Source organism: Parus major, chromosome 7, assembly GCF_001522545.3.
Source record: "Parus major isolate Abel chromosome 7, Parus_major1.1, whole genome shotgun sequence".
Taxonomy (NCBI): Eukaryota; Metazoa; Chordata; class Aves; order Passeriformes; family Paridae; genus Parus; species Parus major.
In genome coordinates, this window is record NC_031776.1 from 1606912 (window position 1) to 1626397 (window position 19486).

Consider the following 19486-nt stretch of genomic DNA (forward strand, 5'->3'; position numbering starts at 1 on the left):
TCTTCTGCACAAAGATTTCCTGCCCTTTTTTTTTTCTTTTTTTTTTTTTTTTTTTTTTTCTTTTTTTTTTTTTTTTTTTTAACTTCTGCTGGTCTGTTTTGTCTATTCCAATAGCAGATCCATTTAATCTTGTCAAATTGTGTCATGTTGACTGAAAGAAGAATCACTCTGAATGACTGAATACGAGGTTTTCCACATTGGCCCTGGATTGCAGGGGCTGAGTGGTCCTTGTGTGCATTTTCTCTGTGTGTGAACAGGCTCGTGCTTGTATTTTACTTTACATGCTTTTTGATGTTTCTTTCCTCACTTTTTTCATTGAAAAAAAAAAAAAAATTTTTGTTTTTTTTCTTCCTCCCCCTTCTTTTTTCTTTATTTTTATTCTCTTTTTTTGTTGTTTTTTTTTTCTCTCTCTCTTCCCCTCCTGCTCTCTGGACGCAGCCAAACGCAAAGCTTGGAAACTAAACCGTGTTGGTAGCCTGCGAAATATTTACAGCAGCAGCAGCACCAACACCGAAGGTAACAAACACACCCGTCCCAGACAAACACCTCCTCTCTCCCCACCTTTTTTTAACCCACTTCTCCACAATTTCACCCTCCTTGCCTCTCTCTCCCTCTCCCCCTGGAAATGAGATTTGCCCCAAGCATGCGTGTTTGTTTCCACCCCGTGTTTGCAGAGTCATTCCACTTGGTCTTTTCATCTTTCTGTTGGTGCCTTTTATTTTGCCATTCATGTTCCTTTCAGCTTACTTAAATTTTGACCTTTCCCTCTAGTCGTGGAGTGCTGATGTTTAAATTACTTCAGGAATCCATTTTCTCCCTTTATTTTATTTTTTTTTTAAGAGATACATATATATATATATATATTTTCCCTTTCTCCATGTGGGCACAATGTAATATTTCCCAAGTTATTACCGTTTTTAAAAGTGTTAGTATCAGGTGTAATGATCTGTAGCCAAATACAATAGTGTGCCATGACATTTAAGTAACAATCTTAATTTGTTTTGTGCAAGCCTTCTCCATAATGCTCTTTGCAGCTCTAATCCAGAGGCGAGACAGTGCCGGGTCATTTGCATGTGCTACTCTTGCTTGTAAATTCTGGATATTGTTGTATTTCTAAAGGTCACCCAGTGCCAAAGTTCACAAATTGACTTACATTGCTTTTTTTTTTTTTTCCCCACCCAAGACAGCCATCATGCCTTTTGTATAATAGCACATGGAATTTTATGTATTTATTTCCACCCCCCCTCCCCTCTCCACCTTCATTTGAACAACACAATTATAAACTCCCTTTTTTTTTTTTTTTAATACATATATATTTTTATTATTATTACAAATGTCAAAGGTCAGAATGACTCAGAAACCAAGCAAAGAGGAGAGGGGGGGAGGGAAAAAAAACCCACCACCACCATCTCCAGCAGCATGGAAGAGGGATGGTGTAAGGAACAGGGAATGCAAAATAGGTCACAACTCAGTAATCTCGCTATCAGGGAGGGGGATTTTTTTTTCTCTTCACTTAAGTGCGAACCAAATGGGTCAAGTAATCGCGAGCGCATGCCCTAACACTAATTGACTTATTTTGGAATGATTATAACTGTAATATTTTTCTTAATGTCACTGTTTTCTGGGCTGTTGATTTTAGTGATTGCCAAGCAGTGGCATTAAATCTCTTGTAAATTTTAAATTGCATGCTATTTCTGTAAACAAGTCCCTCTGTTCACATCCTGATCATTAACCTTTGGTGATTTATATCACCGTCCTTTTTTTGCACAATTACAGCCCAGGCTGCTGGCAGGGGCCTGGCTCTCCCTGCCAAAGTGTGCACAGGAAACAAAAGTGGGGTTTTTATTCCAGCTTGTTTAAACAGCTTATTTTATTTCTTTTTAACTATAATCTTATTTCATTTTTCAGCCTAAGTGTAAAATTATTGCCTTTCAGAGCTCCTAATTTGGCTGGTTTGATCCTTTTGTTGTCTTTTCAAATATGTAATGGAAAATATGAAAAGACAGAAAGTGACTGTCAGATATTCATAAGTTTTGTCTTTTTTGTCCACATAGACACTTCAACAATTTTAAATTTTCTATATGCTGTTTATACCTCCCAGCCCAATTTTTGCTTTGATCAGGTATGTTTGTTATTACAGGTTTAGTGCTTGAGAAGCCTGTGATTTTTTTATCTACCTGTTAATTAGCTGCAGCAGAGGAACAAATACGTGGAATTCCCTTGTGTTTTACAGATCAACTTTTTTTAGGACTTGTCTAATTTAAGGAGTCTTCTATATTACTAATCAAACTTAGTGCTGAAGGCACCTTGGTATGGGATCATGGACCTGCTGGCCATGGCCCAAAAAGTTTTGAGACACAGCATCAAAATGAAATTCTAAAATTGGGCAAATGTATCATTTTTTTGGATGTTTTATTCCCCCCGCCCCAGCACCAAAAGCTGTAGGTTCAATGTTCATAGCTTTGAGCTGGAATGGTGAGACATGCAAATGTGGAGTTAATGAGCATTGTAAGTATTAAAAACCACATGTTTAGATAATTATGCCTTCAAAAAAGAGAACGATGATGGGAAATGACAGTCCAGAATAACAAATCTGCTTTGGTCCTTGGCACACGCTTGCTCAGTTGCACTCACACCTATTTCCACACCAAAAGCTTTTCTGTCAGGTTCAGCCCAGGTTTGAAAAGCTCTTCCATCATTTTTAGCAGCCTCCTGGTATGTTTAGGGCTTGTGTGTGTGCTGCCAGGTGGGCACATCTCAGGTGGAGCTGGACAAAAAAACTGGCAGGGATATGTCTGAGATGCCTGTTTAGATTCTGCCAGGAAATGTCACCCTTCTAGTTTCTTACTACTCATTGCCCAGCATTTCTTCAACATGAATATCAATGTCCACACTAAAAAGGCAAAAGATATGGGGTCTTCTCTAGCCTTTGCACCATGGACTGTCCAGTCAAGCAGCATTAGTGCTGCAAAAGAGAATGTGATGTTTGCCATGCAGGCAGGATTTGAGGTATATTCTCCTGGCACTTGGAGATTTTCCTGCCAATGCTTCAGAAAATACATGAGAGCAACCATATAGCCAGAGGAACATTATTTTCATATTATTTTTCTAATTTTTTTCTAATATTTTTCTAATTTCTAACTGCCCAGGTGCTGCAGTTGTGCTGGGGGAGGTGATGGTGATGCCTTTTTCAGCCTGAAAACAGAGGCCAGACAAAATTCAGAGAATAAATCTGTTAAATTTATTGAAGGGCCTTCAGGTACATTAAGGGCAGGCAAAGCCCCCTCCAGTGACTACTCCCAAAAAAGGGATGATGGGTTTTCACAATTTTATAAGTTTGGTCCATTTGCATATTGGGGGTTAATCTTCCAATTACAGCTAGGGGTAATTAAGTCATTTACCCCAAGTTTGCTGTCCCCAGCTCACTTTTTGTTTGCATGTCTGAGTGAGGTGTCCTCCACTGCCAGGCCTGGAGAGGAATTGTTGTGTCTGACCAAAATGGGAATAACTAATAGTTAAAGTAAATAATAATAAAGTAGCTATCACTGTATATGGAGTTCAGAGTTACACCCTAAAGAACTGCAGGATTACAGATATCTGGAAAATAGAGAAGCTAAAATCCTACAGCCTCAGTGGTCCCTAGTGTGGGGGGACTCTGTGCTTGAGCTTCCCCATCAGAGGGGCTGCTCTCTCCTGGCTGTTTCACAACAAAAATAATGTTTTGTCTGGGATTTTCACCAGGTGTGGGATCCCAGCTGAAGGACCCAACCTTCTGAGGGTGTTGGAGAATCCCTGAGGATGGAAAAGCTCTCCAGGGTCATTGAGTGCAGCCTGTGCCCGATGCCCACCTTGTCACCAGCCCAGAGCAGCCACATCCAGGCCTTCCTCGGGCACCTCCAGGGATGGGCATTGCACTCCAAGGCCTGACCCCCCCTTTCCATGGAGAAATTCCTGCTCAGGGGACCCCTGAGCCTCCCCTGGCCCAGCCTGGGACTGTTCCCTCTCCTCCTGTCCCTGTTCCCTGGGAGCAGAGCCCAACCTCCACCTTGCCCCAAAATTTCAGAGTTACCTCCTCCATCAGTTCTAGCTCATTACAAGAAATCTTTCTTTCATTTCAGAGTTTGCCTAAGCTTTTTAGTTGTCAAATTTTGGGGTTTTTTCCATAGGAAGCCACTGACAAATGAGAAAGTCCCAGGTGCTCCCTATTGCAGGAAGCCAAGCTCAAAGCAATTCTTTGCTTCTTTAGGAGGAAAAATAGGTTTTGCTTTAAAAAAACCCACTCTGGTTTTAAGAGTAGCTGTTAACATGGCAGTATTATTAAAATACAGAATCACTTCTTCTATATCAACAAATTTAAGGGCAGGTTGGACAGTCCTGGAGAAACCTGGGATAGTGGAAGGTGTCCCATGGCAGGGGGTGGAACTGGATGATCTTTATGGTCCCTTCCAACCCAAACCATTCTGTGATTTTCTGATTTTGCAGCACAGCAGGAAGGATTGTCTTTAAAGAATTAAATGCCTATGCTCTGCATGCATAAATATATTAAATCCTGATTTTTCCCATCCTCATTGTTGCATGTGTAATTTTGGTTGGATTTGCTGGGCACTGAGGGAAAACTTTTTTGTTTGGAAAAAACAAAATACTTTTGGTTCAAAGTGATGCTCTTGCTGCCATGCTGCTGAGCCCATGCAGGAAGTTAATCCTGTCTGTCTAAATTGAATTTTAAAAAATTTTTAACTTGTGCTGTCTTGGCACCCAAATAAAACATTGAGCCCATGAGGCAGAGGGCTTCATTGCCTTCAGCCTTTCAGCAGTACTGAGATAATCGTGATATAAAACAGAATAAAACTCTTGCAGTGGAACACAACCTTTACCAAGAGCTGTGGGCAAGCCATAGCAGAGCTCCATTGTCCTGATAGGGTTGATTTTCAAAACTAATTAGATTTAGACACTGGGTTTGGAAAGGGGATAGAAGTATTAGCATAGCCATGCCCAGTGGGACATGGCACAAATATTTCCTTAATTGAGGCTGCTAATAAACATACTTATCTGCCAAGTGAGGGGGGTAATTCACACCCAGTGGCAAAAGGTAACGCGACCTAACACGCGTGGCACGTAAATAACATGTTGTAAACAAATTGTGTGTTGTAAACAACTCCTGTTGCTTGCCAGGGCACCCCAGCAGCTCTTCCCTCTCCTCCTTTTGAAAGGATGAAGGGTTATGGTGCTTGAGCAAAAGAGATTTTCAGGAGATTTCAGGAGAGGGAGGAGGAGGCGATGAAAAAGGAGCTTAAATAGGTCTGGGTGTTACTTGAGGCAGGCTTGGCTGGGATTCAGGCTGTAACCTCAGCTCTTGAAGGTGCTTCAGGAGCATTTGAAACACGTCCTCGAGGGGGTTTTGCTGCTGCACTTGACTTCTTGTTCCTGGGAAGTGTTTCCTGTGTGAGTGGCAGCACCCTCCAGATGCGCGTGATGAGTTACTGTTAATTAGCAGCAGCCTCTGCTATCAGACAGCTGTGTTGGGCAGAGATCCAAATACACAGCCTGGCTGGCCTGGAAGGCAGATCTTAATCCTGGTTCTGGCAAAATATTCATAAATGCCTCTTAGAAATACCTTAATATTTATTTGTTTAAAAGCCAACTTTTAGGATGGGTGTGATTTCTGCAGGGCAGAAAGGAGCCCTTGCCTCCTGTTGACTTTCTGTGCTGAAAGGTTGGACCAGGTGATCCTTGACGTCCCTTCCAAGCTGATCTTCTGGGATTTTGTGACTGAACTGTGCCCATCACTGGTGCAAAGTGTCAGTGGTTATTTATGCAGTTCTTAACATTGAGAGTAAAATAGGTGGGGAGTGGAAATGGAGACCAAGCTGATTTGTGCACATGATTTAGAGCCATTCCTGAGAGATACCAAGAGGTGTGAGTGCTTCTGGACATGTTTCCCCTGCATTCCACAGACTTAAAATGGAGTTCTCTGGAACAAGTTACAGACTAATTGTATCCTGTGGTAATTTTCAGTGTGGTTTTCTAAACCTGATCTCAGTCCCACATCACAAACATGTGGGATGGAGAAAGGCAGTGAGGCCCTGCCCTGAACATGTGTTTTTTCCTCCACAATCCATTGCTTCTAAGAAATTTTCTCTCTTTGTTTTCCAGAAGTGGGTGGGCTGTGGCAGTGTCTGGTTTTTTGGCAGAGCAGAATAAACATGAACTTGGGTTAAATGCAGTTGACTATGGAAAGATGATGGTGAGAAGAGTGCTGGAATCCCAGCATGGTTGGAAGGGACCTTAAAGCCCATCCCATTCCACCCCCTGCCATGGGCAGGGACACCTTCCACTATCCCAGGTTGCTCCAAGCCCTGTCCAACCTGGCCTGGAACATTTCCAAGGATGGGGCAGCCACAGCTGGGCACCCTAAAATTCACTGATTCCATGCCAGCTTCCACTAAAAGAAAAAAAAATTTCTTGTTCTTTTCCTTCCATATCATCACAATGTCACAGTTTTGGTTTATTTCCCATCCCAGCCACCCTTCCCTCTTCAAAAAAAAAACAAGCAAAGCAAACAACAACAGCATTTTAGACATCTCCTGTTGATAATAACTACCAAATGGAAGTCGGTGGCAGCTGGTTCTTCACACTTTAACCCTTCCTCTGCTGCCCTTCCAGGAAATAATTGATGACTGATTGGCCCATTAACCTTTTTTTCTTAAAAAAAAAAAAAAAGTTTGACAGCCTGGACTTGTGTAATGAGGAGGGATTCCTGGTGAAATCAGGCTGATGGCTGAGTTGCTTGCCCCTGAGGATGCAAAATTAGCCCCACGAGACCTCGTCTGCATAGAAACTGGACACAATTAGTGTAATATCCGGTGTTATTAATGTAGTTTGGAGTAATTGGGCAGGTTGATTTCGACAGGTTGATGGTGCTAAAATACTATTATAGTGGACCTTTCCATGAATAACTGTTAAACATGGAAAACTGTTTAATAAAATTTTGTGATTGGGCTCACAGGGATTTAAATAGCACAACCTATAATTTGACTGAAGAGTAAAAGTGAACAACTTCATCCTCCCGCCTGGATTTTCCTGTTCCTGCATGCTGTGCTTAAGGACGTACAGGAACAGGTTTGTTCCTTGTCTTCTGAAGGAATTGCCCTGGAGGTGATGTGGAGCAGGCACTGCTGCTTTGTTTCACAGTTCAGCTTGAGGGGAAAAAAAAAATACTGGTGTGTTTAAGCAGAAAAAATTAGGGAAGATGTCTTCAACCAGCACAGCTTTTTGGGGAGTGAATCTGAAGCTTCAGTGGATGTAGAATCATGGAATTATTAAAGTTAGAATTATTAGAAAAGGCCTACAAGACCATCAAGGGCAGCAGTTAATCCAGCACTGCCACATTCACCACTAATCTGTGTCCCCAGGAGTCACATTTACAAATCTTTTAAAGCCCTCCAGGGATGGGCACTGCAAACCTGCCTGGGCAGCCCCTTCAATACCTGACCCCCCTTTCCATGGAGAAATTCCTCCTGGTGTCCAACCTGAGCTCCCCTGGCCCATCCTGAGGCCGTTCCCTCTCCTCCTGTCCCTGTTCCCTGGGAGCAGAGCCCAAACCCCCCTGCCTGTCCCCTCCTGTCAGGGACTTGTGCAGAGCCAGAAATTCCCCCTGAGCCTCCTTTTCTCCAGGCTGAGCCCCTTTCCCAGCTCCCTCAGTCCCTCCTGGGGCTCCAGCCCCTTCACCCAGCTCACTTTTCTTCTCTGGACCTCAAAATATCCTTCCAGCCCCACCTGAAAACTTGCTGCAGCTCTCCTGGGCTTATTTCTCCTGGGCAAACCAGCTCCATGCATGTGTTACCAGCTTTATTAAGGAGATCAGAGGATTCAGTGGTGCTGCAGAGAATTTAACTGCATTGTCCTACAGGAGACAGTGCACAGGACTGAATGTAACTTCATTTATTGTGGAGTAGTTCCTCTTAGATCTTCCTCACAAATCCCTGAAAGCTCTCCTTGATAAATGAGGCTTAGTCCATGATTAATTCACAGTGTTTTGGGTAATGTTTGTACCTGCCTGTTTGGAACACAGTGTTGCTAAAATGGAACAGTTGCAGCTGTGCAGTTGCATCATTCATCTTTGACCCAAGTGAATGACATGGAGCTGTGTCAGTGGGGTTTGGGTTGGATCTCAGGGAAAGGTTCTTCCCCCAGAGGTGCTGGCACTGCCCAGGCTCCCCAGGGAATGGGCACAGCCTGAGGCTGCCAGAGCTCCAGGAGCTCCCAGGGATGCCCAGGGTGGGATTGTTGGGGTGTCTGTACAGGGCCAGGGCTTGATCCTTCTGGATCCCTTCCCACTCTGGATGTTCCATGATTTCTTTTCCCACTTATCCTATACCCTGTTCTATATCAGTGCCTTCCTGCACTTGAAAATAGCCTTCAGCTCCCTATTTATCCCCACCTCAAGGTGCCAAGTCACTCCTGCTGTTTTTGAGGCATCCCTGGAGCGCTGCAGGCACTGGCCTTGCTGACATGGAGCTTATCCAAGAAAACCCCTTGTCCCACAGCTTGGGAACACAACTGCCAGCAGGCAGCAGTGCTGTCTTTAAATCTGGTGCTGGATTCGTCCCTGATCTTTGCATGTTTATGGATGATGAGGGAACACAGTAGTGTCATGGCTCTGAATATATAATAACTCATTATCGGACAAAATGTTCTTTCTGAAGCTCGTTATGGCTGATGTTCCCCAGAATTTTGTGCTCTATTCTTTTCCTTTCATGCTTCGTGCCAGCCCTTCCCAATTGCACTTTCTCTCTTTCAGCTTCCTTGATTTTTTTTAATTTGGCATTGGTGTCCCATGTGTAGGTGGGGTGTGTGTGTCCATTTATTTCAGTTCTGCTGCTATTTCCATGTGCTGCTTCTCTGGCCTGAATACTTGTCCTTATCCTCCAGTAGCCCTAAGGATATTTCACTGACCCTCTCTCCTGCCTTGTCAGATCATTTTCTCATCTCCCATGTCGGATGTGGATGTTGAATAGGTTGAACTGATTTTAATCCTGTATTATAGCCCAGCATTATTATTAGTAGTAGTATTATCCCAGTATTTATGATGTAGAAGAGAAAATGTCCACATCTGCTTTAATATATCTGTGCTTGTAAAAACTGGTTGAAAGAAGATGGTAAATTGATACATTTTCTGTATTGTCAGCTCCTTGTGGTTTGTTCAGCTTTTATTTTGTGGCACCCTTTGATTTTTACATTATGCAGCTTTTAGCATCTCAGGTTTAAATTTCAATTACGTTTGTTGGGCATTTTATGTTTGATTAAGGTACAGGCTCAATCCCAAACTCACAAACACAGGGATTTACCCAAACCAGTGCTTTATCTGCACAGCATTTGAAGAGAAAAAGCAGTGGATCCTGGTTGTTTCCTGGTGCACTGCACAGGGCAGGATCCAGCCTCAAACCTTGTGTCCAGACCTGCACTTACAGGATTTGCACAATCCCAGAACTGTTTGGATTGGAAGGGACCTTCAAGATCATCCATTTCCACCCCCTGCCATGGTCAGGGACACCTTCCACTATCCCAGGTTGCTCCAATCTCCCTCCAACCTGGCCTTGGACACTTCCAGGGATCCAGGGGCACCCACAGCTTCTCTGGGCACCCTGTGCCAGGGCCTGCCCACCCTCCCAGGGAGGAATTTCTCCCCAATATCCCATCTAAATCTGCCCTCCTGCAGCTTAAAACCATTGTGTAACTGAAGTTCTGTGCAACCCAAGGTTGTTTTAGCTACTTTTCACTATCCTTAACTTAGTCTTTTCTTCCTATTACATTTCTTTATTTTATTTTCCCCCAGAGCAAGAAGAAAACTTTGAGTTTATCATCGTCTCTCTCACGGGCCAGACTTGGCACTTTGAAGCAACCACCTACGAAGAGAGGGACGCGTGGGTCCAAGCCATAGAGAGCCAGATCCTGGCCAGTTTACAGTCCTGTGAGAGCAGCAAGAACAAGGTATGGAGCACAGAGTGACACTGGCCACAAGCCATGGGAGAGGTGATCATTAGGATGACAGCAAATTGTGCATTTTAAGCTCCTCAAGATGTGTGTGTGTGTGTTACCCCCACAGCTGAGCAGGGTTGGAGCTTTCTGAAGGAAGAACATGGTCTGGAGGAGCAGCTTTCCCCCTTGGAATGCTTTCCTTTGATGACAGAAGGAATTTGCTCACCTTTCCTGTCAAAACAAATGTTTAAAATCTGAGATGTCTTCAACCAATGCTCATTTTTGGGAGAATTTCTGTCGTGAGTGCAGGTTTCTGTAAACACTTCACAGGAGAGAGCAAGGTCCTGAGTGGTGATTGAGGGAGAGAAATGGCCAATAATTGTCCAGAACTGTAGATCCTTTAATATTACCCACCTAACAGTTGCCTTTCATGATTTTATACTGCAAGGAAGAGACTCATATTTTTAAATGAATGCCTGCTTTCATTGCCCTGGTGTGCCAGAGGAGATCAAACACCAGTAATTACCATCATCATAACACAATTTACTTCCCATTTTGTGTTAAAAAATGGGTTTATTTCCAAAATATATTCCTGAGATGGAGGAAAATCACAGCTTACATGTTTCTTGCTCTGCATGGGTTCACACATTCTGATATGTGTGTGTTACCAGAGCACAGAAGGGGAAGTTTGTACATTAACACCTCCATAAAAAGATAAATACAAAAGGTTAAAGAGTGGCTGGGCAATGGCTCAGAGAGGATTTTCTCACTGGGTTCCCAAGGCATGTCAGAAGAACTGGCTGGAACAGCGAGGGGCAGTTGGCTGGACAGGTTTAGCAGGTGTCCCATGGAAGTTGTGTCATGGACATCCACAAGTCCTGCTTAAATGACACCTCAGGGAGCCCTCAGGGCAGTTTAGTTGAGTGGAGCAGAAGTGCATCAGGACATCAGGTGAGTCTCCCCAGGCAGAGGTCATGAGCAGGTCATCGTGGGGAGCACTTAAACTGGTAAAATCTGACCTTTGGATGATGAAAAAGTTCCAGCTGCTTCTGCAAACCTTCCCTTAGTCTTCATTAGCACAAGCACACACATCAATAAAAGAAATTGATCTTGTAAAATAATATTCTTGTCTCATTTATCTCAAGAAGCAAACCTACAGTGTGGCTGCTGCTCTTGGGGAGAGCAGGGTTCATTCTCAAGCTCGATTTCCCTCTGTCAAAATCCAGGCTGGAGACCCCAAAAGCCAAAGGATTTCTGTTCCTTGAGAGGCAAATCAAGACTTGAGGTTCCTTGACCATATTGATTTGACCTTGGGCTGAGCTTTGGGGTTTGCTGTTCATTCAGCTGGCAGTTGTGTCATTTGGGGTTTTTGGGTTCTTGCTGCTCATTGATGTCTTTCCCTCCCCGCAGTCGCGCCTGACGAGCCAGAACGAGGCCATGGCCCTGCAGTCCATCAGGAACATCAGAGGCAACTCCCACTGCGTGGACTGCGAGGCACAGAGTGAGTACAGCCAGCTCTGACCTCTTCTCCTTGGTGTTCCTGGGGGAACACCAGCCCTGGCCTCCCTGCTGGGACATCCCTCTGCCACATTTCTGCTTCCTCAAGGAGTTTGCTTAATTCATACTCAATATCTGCCACATCAAGTGCATCCTGATATTTTTCCCCTCGTTGTTCCACGTTGAATGTCAGCATTTCTGTACTTGCCTTCAAAGAAAAGGCAGAAAGTTTGCTGTTTGACATCAGTCCCTTCCATTTCCCTCCTGTTTTCCATGGTGAGGGCACACATGCCATGGTAATATTTTCAAAGAGCCAGAGCTTGATTGCTGTTTTTAGGGTTTGGTTTTTTTAGGCTTGCTTGTCAGAAGAAACCAAAGTCATTGCTCATTATATCTGGATACTAGAAAACTGATTTCAGATTTTTTTTATTTTTTTTTCCTTCCCCTTTGTGTTTCTTTCCCCCTTTCTTTTTTATTTTTTAAAACATATACTTAGTGTTCAGAAGAGTGTTCTCAGGAATACTTTGAGCTGTGCTTCACCTCACTAACCCCGACTGAGGCCATTATTCTGGTGCTTTTTAGTTCCAGGGGTTTGCAACAAAGCCACAGAAAGGAAGTTCTCTTGCTCTAAAGCAATTAGTTGTAGGAGCTGAAGGACTGAGAACTTGTGCATTTTTATTTCTTTGATATTTGGAAGTCAGAACTTTCCTTGCAATTTTTACACATGCTTAAAATGGAAAAAATATTCATTTATTTTTCTTCAGGTGTGAATTTTATCTTTAAAGATTGGCTGCTTGGGATTTTGGCTCCTGGTCTAAGCCATTATGACACCCCAGTGTAAAAAGAACATTTGTACACAAGTGCAGGTGCTTCTGCACCAATAATTTGGTCTCTGCTTTCACTCTAAGTGATTCAGCACGTGCTAAGCCAGGGAAAAGCTTGGTTTGAGCAGTATTTTAGCACCTGGAGCCCAAAGCGAGTCTTATTTATTAGTGTGCTTTCATAGTGACCTGGCAGTCATTGAGATTTCCCCCAAAGCTTTGATGCAGCTCAGGAGGAAGGCAGGAAGGGTGGTGTGCTGTGGGTGAGGAGGAGGGGGTCTGGGAGTGACCTACATGGATATTTAGCTCATTTGAAGTACTCACTGCTGCCTCTGAGCTGCCCACGGTGGGAGTGGTGCTGAGTCCTGCTCCACTGTGGGTGGCATTTTCCTAGCCTTGCTAACTAGGTACAAATTTATAAAATACACTAATATATTCTATTTTTATAGATATACATTTATGAGGTGTTATATTATAAATCTGTAAGATGCAGACAACTTCCACAACATCCTTCTGATCCATCTCAGCTCTACCCAGACTCCACACTATGCCCAAGGCTTGTGTTTCTCTCCCCAGCTATGCACATATCCCAGGATTTATGCAGCCAGGCTGGATGTTTAATCAGGAAAACACTTATGCAAGAAAGCAGCACTCTTTTTATTTTTGCTTTTTTGGGTTTTTTCTCCCCCCCAAACCAATCTGGTTTTCAGCCAGATTGCTCATGGGTCAAGCTGGCCCCCGTGCGTGGTGCCAGCAGCAGGGATGTGCCAGGAACATGTTCTGGGAGAGGGCAGAGTGGGACAGCCCATTCTGGCAACACTCTGTCTTGTAGCTTTTAAGGGGGGATGATTCTGGAATCTCAGCTGGACTTGTTTGTATTCTCAGAGATGATTTAAACCCTCTTTGACTCCTCTTGCTATTTGACCTTCCTGATTTTAAGGCCACTGTCATTCCTTTGGAAAAAAATGTGAGATGTTTCCAAAGCAATGGATCTTAAAATGTGAACACACACACACACAGGAGGTGAACCTCAGATTTTTCTGCTGGGCTTTGCTTTATTTTATTCCCTTGCCTCCCTTCCTGCCTTGCCAGGTCCTTACCCTGAAGCTCTTAACATCACAAACCCCAGCACTCCACACCGTGGAGCTCTCACGTTGTTCACATCTCCACAGAGCCAGATGTTTGGGAGCACAGGAGTGTGAGATGTTGCCATCCCTCAGCTCTATTCAGGAGCCATCAATCTTGCACTTCAGAAGTCTCATTCCTCCTCTTTCTGGAGCTCTTTGCCTTTTGAGCACTCGATGCAGCACTTTTGTTTCATCGGGGAATTCTGCCTTGTTGGATGTTAATCCAACTGTGTGCTGCCAGAATCCCGGCCCTTTGGCAGCCTCCAGCTGAAATTATCCAATATTCTCCTTCTAACATTCCCATCCCTGAGCAAGAGAAGAGGCAAGGTGCTCTTTAGGAGCTGGAGTTTGTGCCCAAGATCTGATTTCATGTTTCAAAAGGAAACTGGTGCTGCCTTTTCCCAAAGCAGCAGAGTCCCGGTGCTGGCTTTGTCTGGAGAAGCCTCCCAAGGTGATCCAGTTGTTTGGGCAAACAGCTGAATTTTTGGATTTTGGCTCTGCCAGAGGGTAAATATGAGTCACTTACTTCAAGATATCTGGAGAACATGGAATATCAGGTCTTTGGTGTTGTAGAATAAAATAGGGAGGGTTTAAAAACATGGATTCTCATCCTGAGTTTTCCTGTCTAGGAGTCTGATCACTGACTCTGGTGTATCTTGTATTTGAAAACCAAACACTGAGATATAAATTTGGGCAGTCTTGTCCTACCCATCATAGAATTAAACTTTTCATGCAGAATAGAAAAAAAAAAAAACTCTCAAAGAATAGGAGAGTTGCAAACTTTTCTCTCTCTTCTGCTGCATCTCAAGATGCCTTCACCCCTGCTTCTTCCTTCCCTGACTCTTCTGCTCCTCCTTCCAGCAATTCCCCCTGCTCAGCCCAGGGATATCTTACAGCTGCTGACCTCAGGAAGGTTCAGCCTTTCATCAGCCTCCTTGGATGCAAAGGGATGAAGGAGAGAGTGGGGAGGGGTTATTCTCCTAAGAGGATTTTCACCTCCAAATGGTGAAGCTGATTGAGGTGTGAGTCAAAAGTGGGGAAGAGGTTTTCAGGGAAGGAGGGAGCCAAGCGTGTTTCAGAATATGAACAGCTGAAAATTGTAATCTGGATATATTCAGTGGTGCTAAAAAGCTCATTTTTTATTTGACCAGTTTTAAGTAAAGCACCTCTAGCTGCATTAGAGTGGGCTTTTTCTTCCTTTTACCATCAAACCTTGATGTCCACGCCTGCCACGTGCTTGTGAGCATCCTCCAATTCAGAACTACTCTCACCACCAGCAGGAAAAGGGAGCTGGGTTTGTATCATCTTAAAAGCAAAAAAACCCCAACCTTGAATAATTACAGCTTTTAACCACTTGTGGTGTGAATTGATGATAACAATTTTCATTTCTATAACGAGCTCAGGCCTTGCCTTTCCTCATTTGCCACTTTCCCACTCAGCTGTGTGTTGTCAGGTTGTTGAAAATGAAAATAACATCTTGGTAAAATTTCATGGAACTTCCTGCTTGTTGTTTTGGGGGACTCCTTCAGTTGTAGCAGTGCTGTAACTTCCACTTCCAACCCAAACCACTCTGTGATGCCCTGAAGCAGGTGAATATACAAAGAATTTTTTCAGTACAAGATGCACTGCACGTGCTCCAAGTGGAGAGGTGTTTGGGAAGGTCCTTAACACCAGTTCTGTCAGAATAATTGAGATAATGTAAGTTGGTATTCCCTTCTCTTGCTTCATTCTGAGTTCATGCCTCTTACAGCTCATTGCACTTTGGATTTTTGTCAGGATAACCCCAGCCTTAGCAGGTCAGGGGTTTCATCCAAGTCACAGTTTGCACATCCCAATTTTATACTTGCTGTGTTCAAATTTATACCAACAAATTGCAATTTTGGGGGTTTCTTCATGTATTTTGTTTCAGATACACCACTGGTTCCTCCAGTGTCAAAACAACAATGGAGATATCTAAAGAACTAGGGAATTAAAGGATTTTGTTGTAGTTATTGTACCAAAATCTTGGAAAGCATAGCAGGAGTTTTATCTCACCTGATTTTTTGGAGATCTGAAATGCTGTGTATATATAATGTAGCTATTAAATTATGTATAATATAAGACTTGGTATGGACAAGCACTTTTAAGCAAAAGATGTGTTTTTCTGCTCAAGTGGAATAAGATGGGGGATTTTTCTTCTTGGCTGCATTTTTAGATTTCAGTGGACTGAATGAAAAATGTCAGTCAATGCCTTCAGTGAAAAGAGGGACTTCACAATTAAAATTAAGAGCTTTCCTATTTTTTGTCCAAACATGGCATGACAAAGAACTAGAAAAAGTTTTGTTTCCTCATATTTTGGCTGCCAGAAGCAGCTTTTCAATTGTGGGTTACGCAAAGTCAAGACGAGTCTTGGGATGAATTTTTCAGAACAGTAGGAAACACTGGAAATGCATTTTTCTATCAACTCCAAAATTTGTTTAGATAGAAGTAAGAATTGCCTGCCCTCTTAATTAATCCCCATTTTCCTGCTTGGCATTTGGGGTATTTCTTTGGGATGCACAGAGTAAGGTGTGAAGAAAAGATCTGACAGCAGAGGGTTAGAAAAAAACAACAAAAATTCCTCTTGAGTGTGTTCAGCTGCATTTGTTAAGGTGAATGTTTGTTGGAGAGAAGGCAGTCCATACTAATCTAGATTTAAATTACACAGAGCAGTGGCAAAAGAGCTTTGAACCATGTTGGGGAATGGAATTTCCCATCTTGTGATCAGGTTTGCTCCAGTCTCACCCTTTTCGGGGGTGGGTGGGATCCTTCTGGCTCGTGCCTTGGAACTGGGGCTGTTCCAAGTGGGACATTTCCATCTTGGTGTTTATCTCCATGATTTTGGAGGTGGGAGAAGAGTCAGATGGAAGAGGCACACGTAGCTGATGGTGTGGGTGGTTATTAAGGGAGCTGATGTAGTTAGCACGAGATAATTGTTTCTAGGCTCTATTTTTTTTCTCCATGGAGCAGCTCTGCATTCCCAAGGAGGGGCTTTCATCATCCTTTACCCATCACCATGCTTCTATTTCCTTTGTTTCACATTTCCCTTCTAATTCATAGTGGTTTTTGACTGAAGATGGAGGGATACACCTTTTGAGACACCACATTTTATTTTTCTTTACTCCATGATGTTTTCTTCAAAGGGTTGGCATCTCCACTGACCCTGGAAGACTTCCCAGCAGCGCTGTAGGACAAGACCCACCCCCAGAGCCAAAACCTTCAGGCACAGACAGCAGCTGGAAGGTTCTGTTGGGTGTTCCCTTGTCCTAATTGCTGTGTCCTGATTGCAGACCCCGACTGGGCCAGCCTCAACCTGGGAGCCCTCATCTGCATCGAATGCTCAGGAATCCACCGCAACCTCGGCACGCACCTGTCGCGGGTGCGCTCCCTGGACCTGGACGATTGGCCCATCGAGCTCATCAAGGTGATGTCAGCCATTGGCAACGAGCTGGCCAACAGTGTGTGGGAGGAGAACAGCCAAGGCCATGTCAAGCCTTCCTCAGACTCCACCAGGTGGGTTTTTGCTCTCTCCGCCTCGCCCGGCGCGTGACGCTGCCGCTTTTCAATTCTCCCTGGTGGAAAAATCATTATTTATATCCTCACTATAGCCCAGGAACTACCTGTGTCAGGGTGGAGGGTGGCAAAAGTTGAGTGACCTCGTTACTTTCTTGCCCTTGGGAAGGTTTCCTCAGCAGCTCTGCAGTTTTGTGTTCAGTGGGAGATGGAAACCTGCTTCTTCCTCCATCTAAATTATCCTGTCGTGTCCTCCTTTGTCTCACTGGGCCACAAAGTTCCTGCCTCTTGGACTATCAGTTTGTCATTAATAATCTCCCTTCAGGGGTTCAGGCTCACTTGGGAATTTGTACCTGGTTGTCAGGTCTTTGGTTCTGCTCAAGGTGTTCAAAGTCCTGCTCACCATGGACTTGGTCACTTTTCTGTGTGTGATTTATGTGAAACCATGACTTGCTGGGGGGGTATTTCCTTTGAGAATAGTGTTTTACCTGCCTCTCAGAGATCCACACACTGAAAATCGTCCTGTGATGTGGTGTTCTACCTAAAACTAGGGGGTTTTATGCTTCATTAATCTGACAGAGGTCAAAGACAGATGTTTTGAGAATACTTTTTCCAGTTTTGGATCAGGTGGAAAGACCACGATGCCTGGGCCACCTCCTGCAGCAGAGGGCTGGGTTTGTGCTGATGTGTGTAAGAAAGTCAACTGTTCCTTATTGCATTATTTCGTTAGCCCTGAAAAATGAATTTGTGGTGCCACCTTTGGTTCATCTTCGAGAATGAAGCCACTACATTAATCAGGCTACTTAGATGAATGGTTGTGCATTTAAAAGTGCTCCAAGAGCCCCAAAGAGAGGTTTTATTCAGGCAGAAATGGGATGTCTGCTCTATACCTGTGTGTTATTACACACAATGATTTCATCAAGTAGATTGAAATGAATTTTCAGTCATTACTATCACTTTAATACTGAGATTTTCTATTCTTGCACCTCACAAATATATGTTGCTCCTTACTGCTGAGTTGAGATGGAGCAATAGTTGTAAACACCTGAAAGGAAAATGCTTGCACTCAATTGGAATTCTATTTAAAAAAAAAAAAAGAAAAATCACATTATTTCAGTAGTCACATAATAAACATCATGAAAAATCTAAAATCCATGTGACTGTGATGGAAAGAGCACCATCCATTTCAATTAATAATGCATTTGGGATTGAATTTTGCTTCTAGAAAATCAACTTTTTTTCTCTTAGTGTTTCAGGGCTTATTTTAATATTCCCACTTTGTTTCTGTGCATCTTTATGGTTATATTCAGCTGATTCTGATTGTCACTGATATCACTGCACTTTCTCTCCTGCACTGCAGCATTTTTGGACAAAAAGATTCATTTTATAAATAGGATTTTCTAGTTCTGTGTCCAGGTTCACGCTTATGTGATAGAAGAGGTGCTAGAAAAAGTAGAATTAGGATGATGTGGAAATTTTCCCACAAAGCAATTGCAATCTTGCTTTGCTGTTCCCATTCCTCTGCTCTTTGCAGCAGGGACTGAAATGCAATTTTTCATGTAAATACCAGGAAGTTCTGTTTTTTCCCAGTGTGTGCCTCCTTCTGTGCTTCCCTTTGGTCTCTGCCAGCATCACAATCCTTCTGTCCAAGCTGTGGTGAGAAAATAAATTCAAGTTATTCAGGTAGAGGTTCTGCTTTCCCAAAAATCTTCCCTGGGAGGGTGGATTCCCTGGCACAGGGTGCCCAGAGAAGCTGTGACTGGCCCTGGATCCCTGGAAGTGTCCAAGGACAGGATGGACAGGGCTTGGAGCAACCTGGGATAGTGGAAGGTGTCCCTGTCCATGGCAGGGAGTGGAACAAGGTGGTCCTGAAGGTCCCTTCCAACCCAAACCACTCTGGGAATGTGATTCTGTGATGGGCCCTTAATGGACACTTTCAGAGGGGATCATGAGTTTCACCTTTCCATGTTGTGTCTTTCTATTGGAGATGAAGCTATTAGTGGAAGCTCACAGATTTCTAGAGACACAAAAAAACCCCAAAAAAGGTAATGAGCTGCTCCACAAATGCTGAATTGTTGGGCTGGGAGGCTCAAGGAGTGTTCACAGACTGGGCTAAAATGAACCTGAAAGTCTTGATGTGGCTTTTGAAGCAGTCCCTTCAGCCTGGGAGAGGTTGGCAGTGGTCACTCTGTGCTTGCAGTGCCATCCTGTGTGTTTCTGTGGAGTAGAGGAAAAGGTGGAGGGATCCATGGAGGTGGTTTCTGACAGGAGGAATTGCCAAATTCCTCCAGGTCATGGTGTGATTAAGGAATCTTATCCAGAAGAATATCACCAGTATTTCTGAAACCAGAGCTACACCAGGCTGTGAGTACAGCTTCCCTTTAGTAATTTGCACGCTCAAAAATAAGATATTATCAAATTCAAGACCTTAACATGGCCTGCACCTTCCTCATGAGGGACAGCTCCCATCTCCTGTCTGTGTCCAGGAACAGCATCCAAGGGAGCAGCTGGAGCTGTGCCAGGGCAGGCTCA

General features: G+C 43.7%; 1 protein-coding gene across 10 annotated transcripts in view; it reads left to right on the forward strand.

Annotated features, from left to right (window-relative positions):
• AGAP1 (ArfGAP with GTPase domain, ankyrin repeat and PH domain 1) overlaps positions 1-19486 on the forward strand; it is a 307695-nt gene that overhangs the window by 252632 nt on the left and 35577 nt on the right. For 6 of the 10 annotated variants that reach the window (XM_015634034.3, XM_015634033.3, XM_033515930.1 and 3 more), the window contains 4 exons: positions 439-516; positions 9836-9990; positions 11389-11479; positions 16732-16954. In XM_015634034.3, coding sequence (XP_015489520.1) covers positions 439-516; positions 9836-9990; positions 11389-11479; positions 16732-16954 — 547 coding nt within the window. The remainder of the gene's footprint in view (positions 1-438; positions 517-9835; positions 9991-11388; positions 11480-16731; positions 16955-19486) is intronic. The other 4 variants (XM_015634041.3, XM_015634036.3, XM_033515928.1 and 1 more) reach the window with 1 other exon arrangement.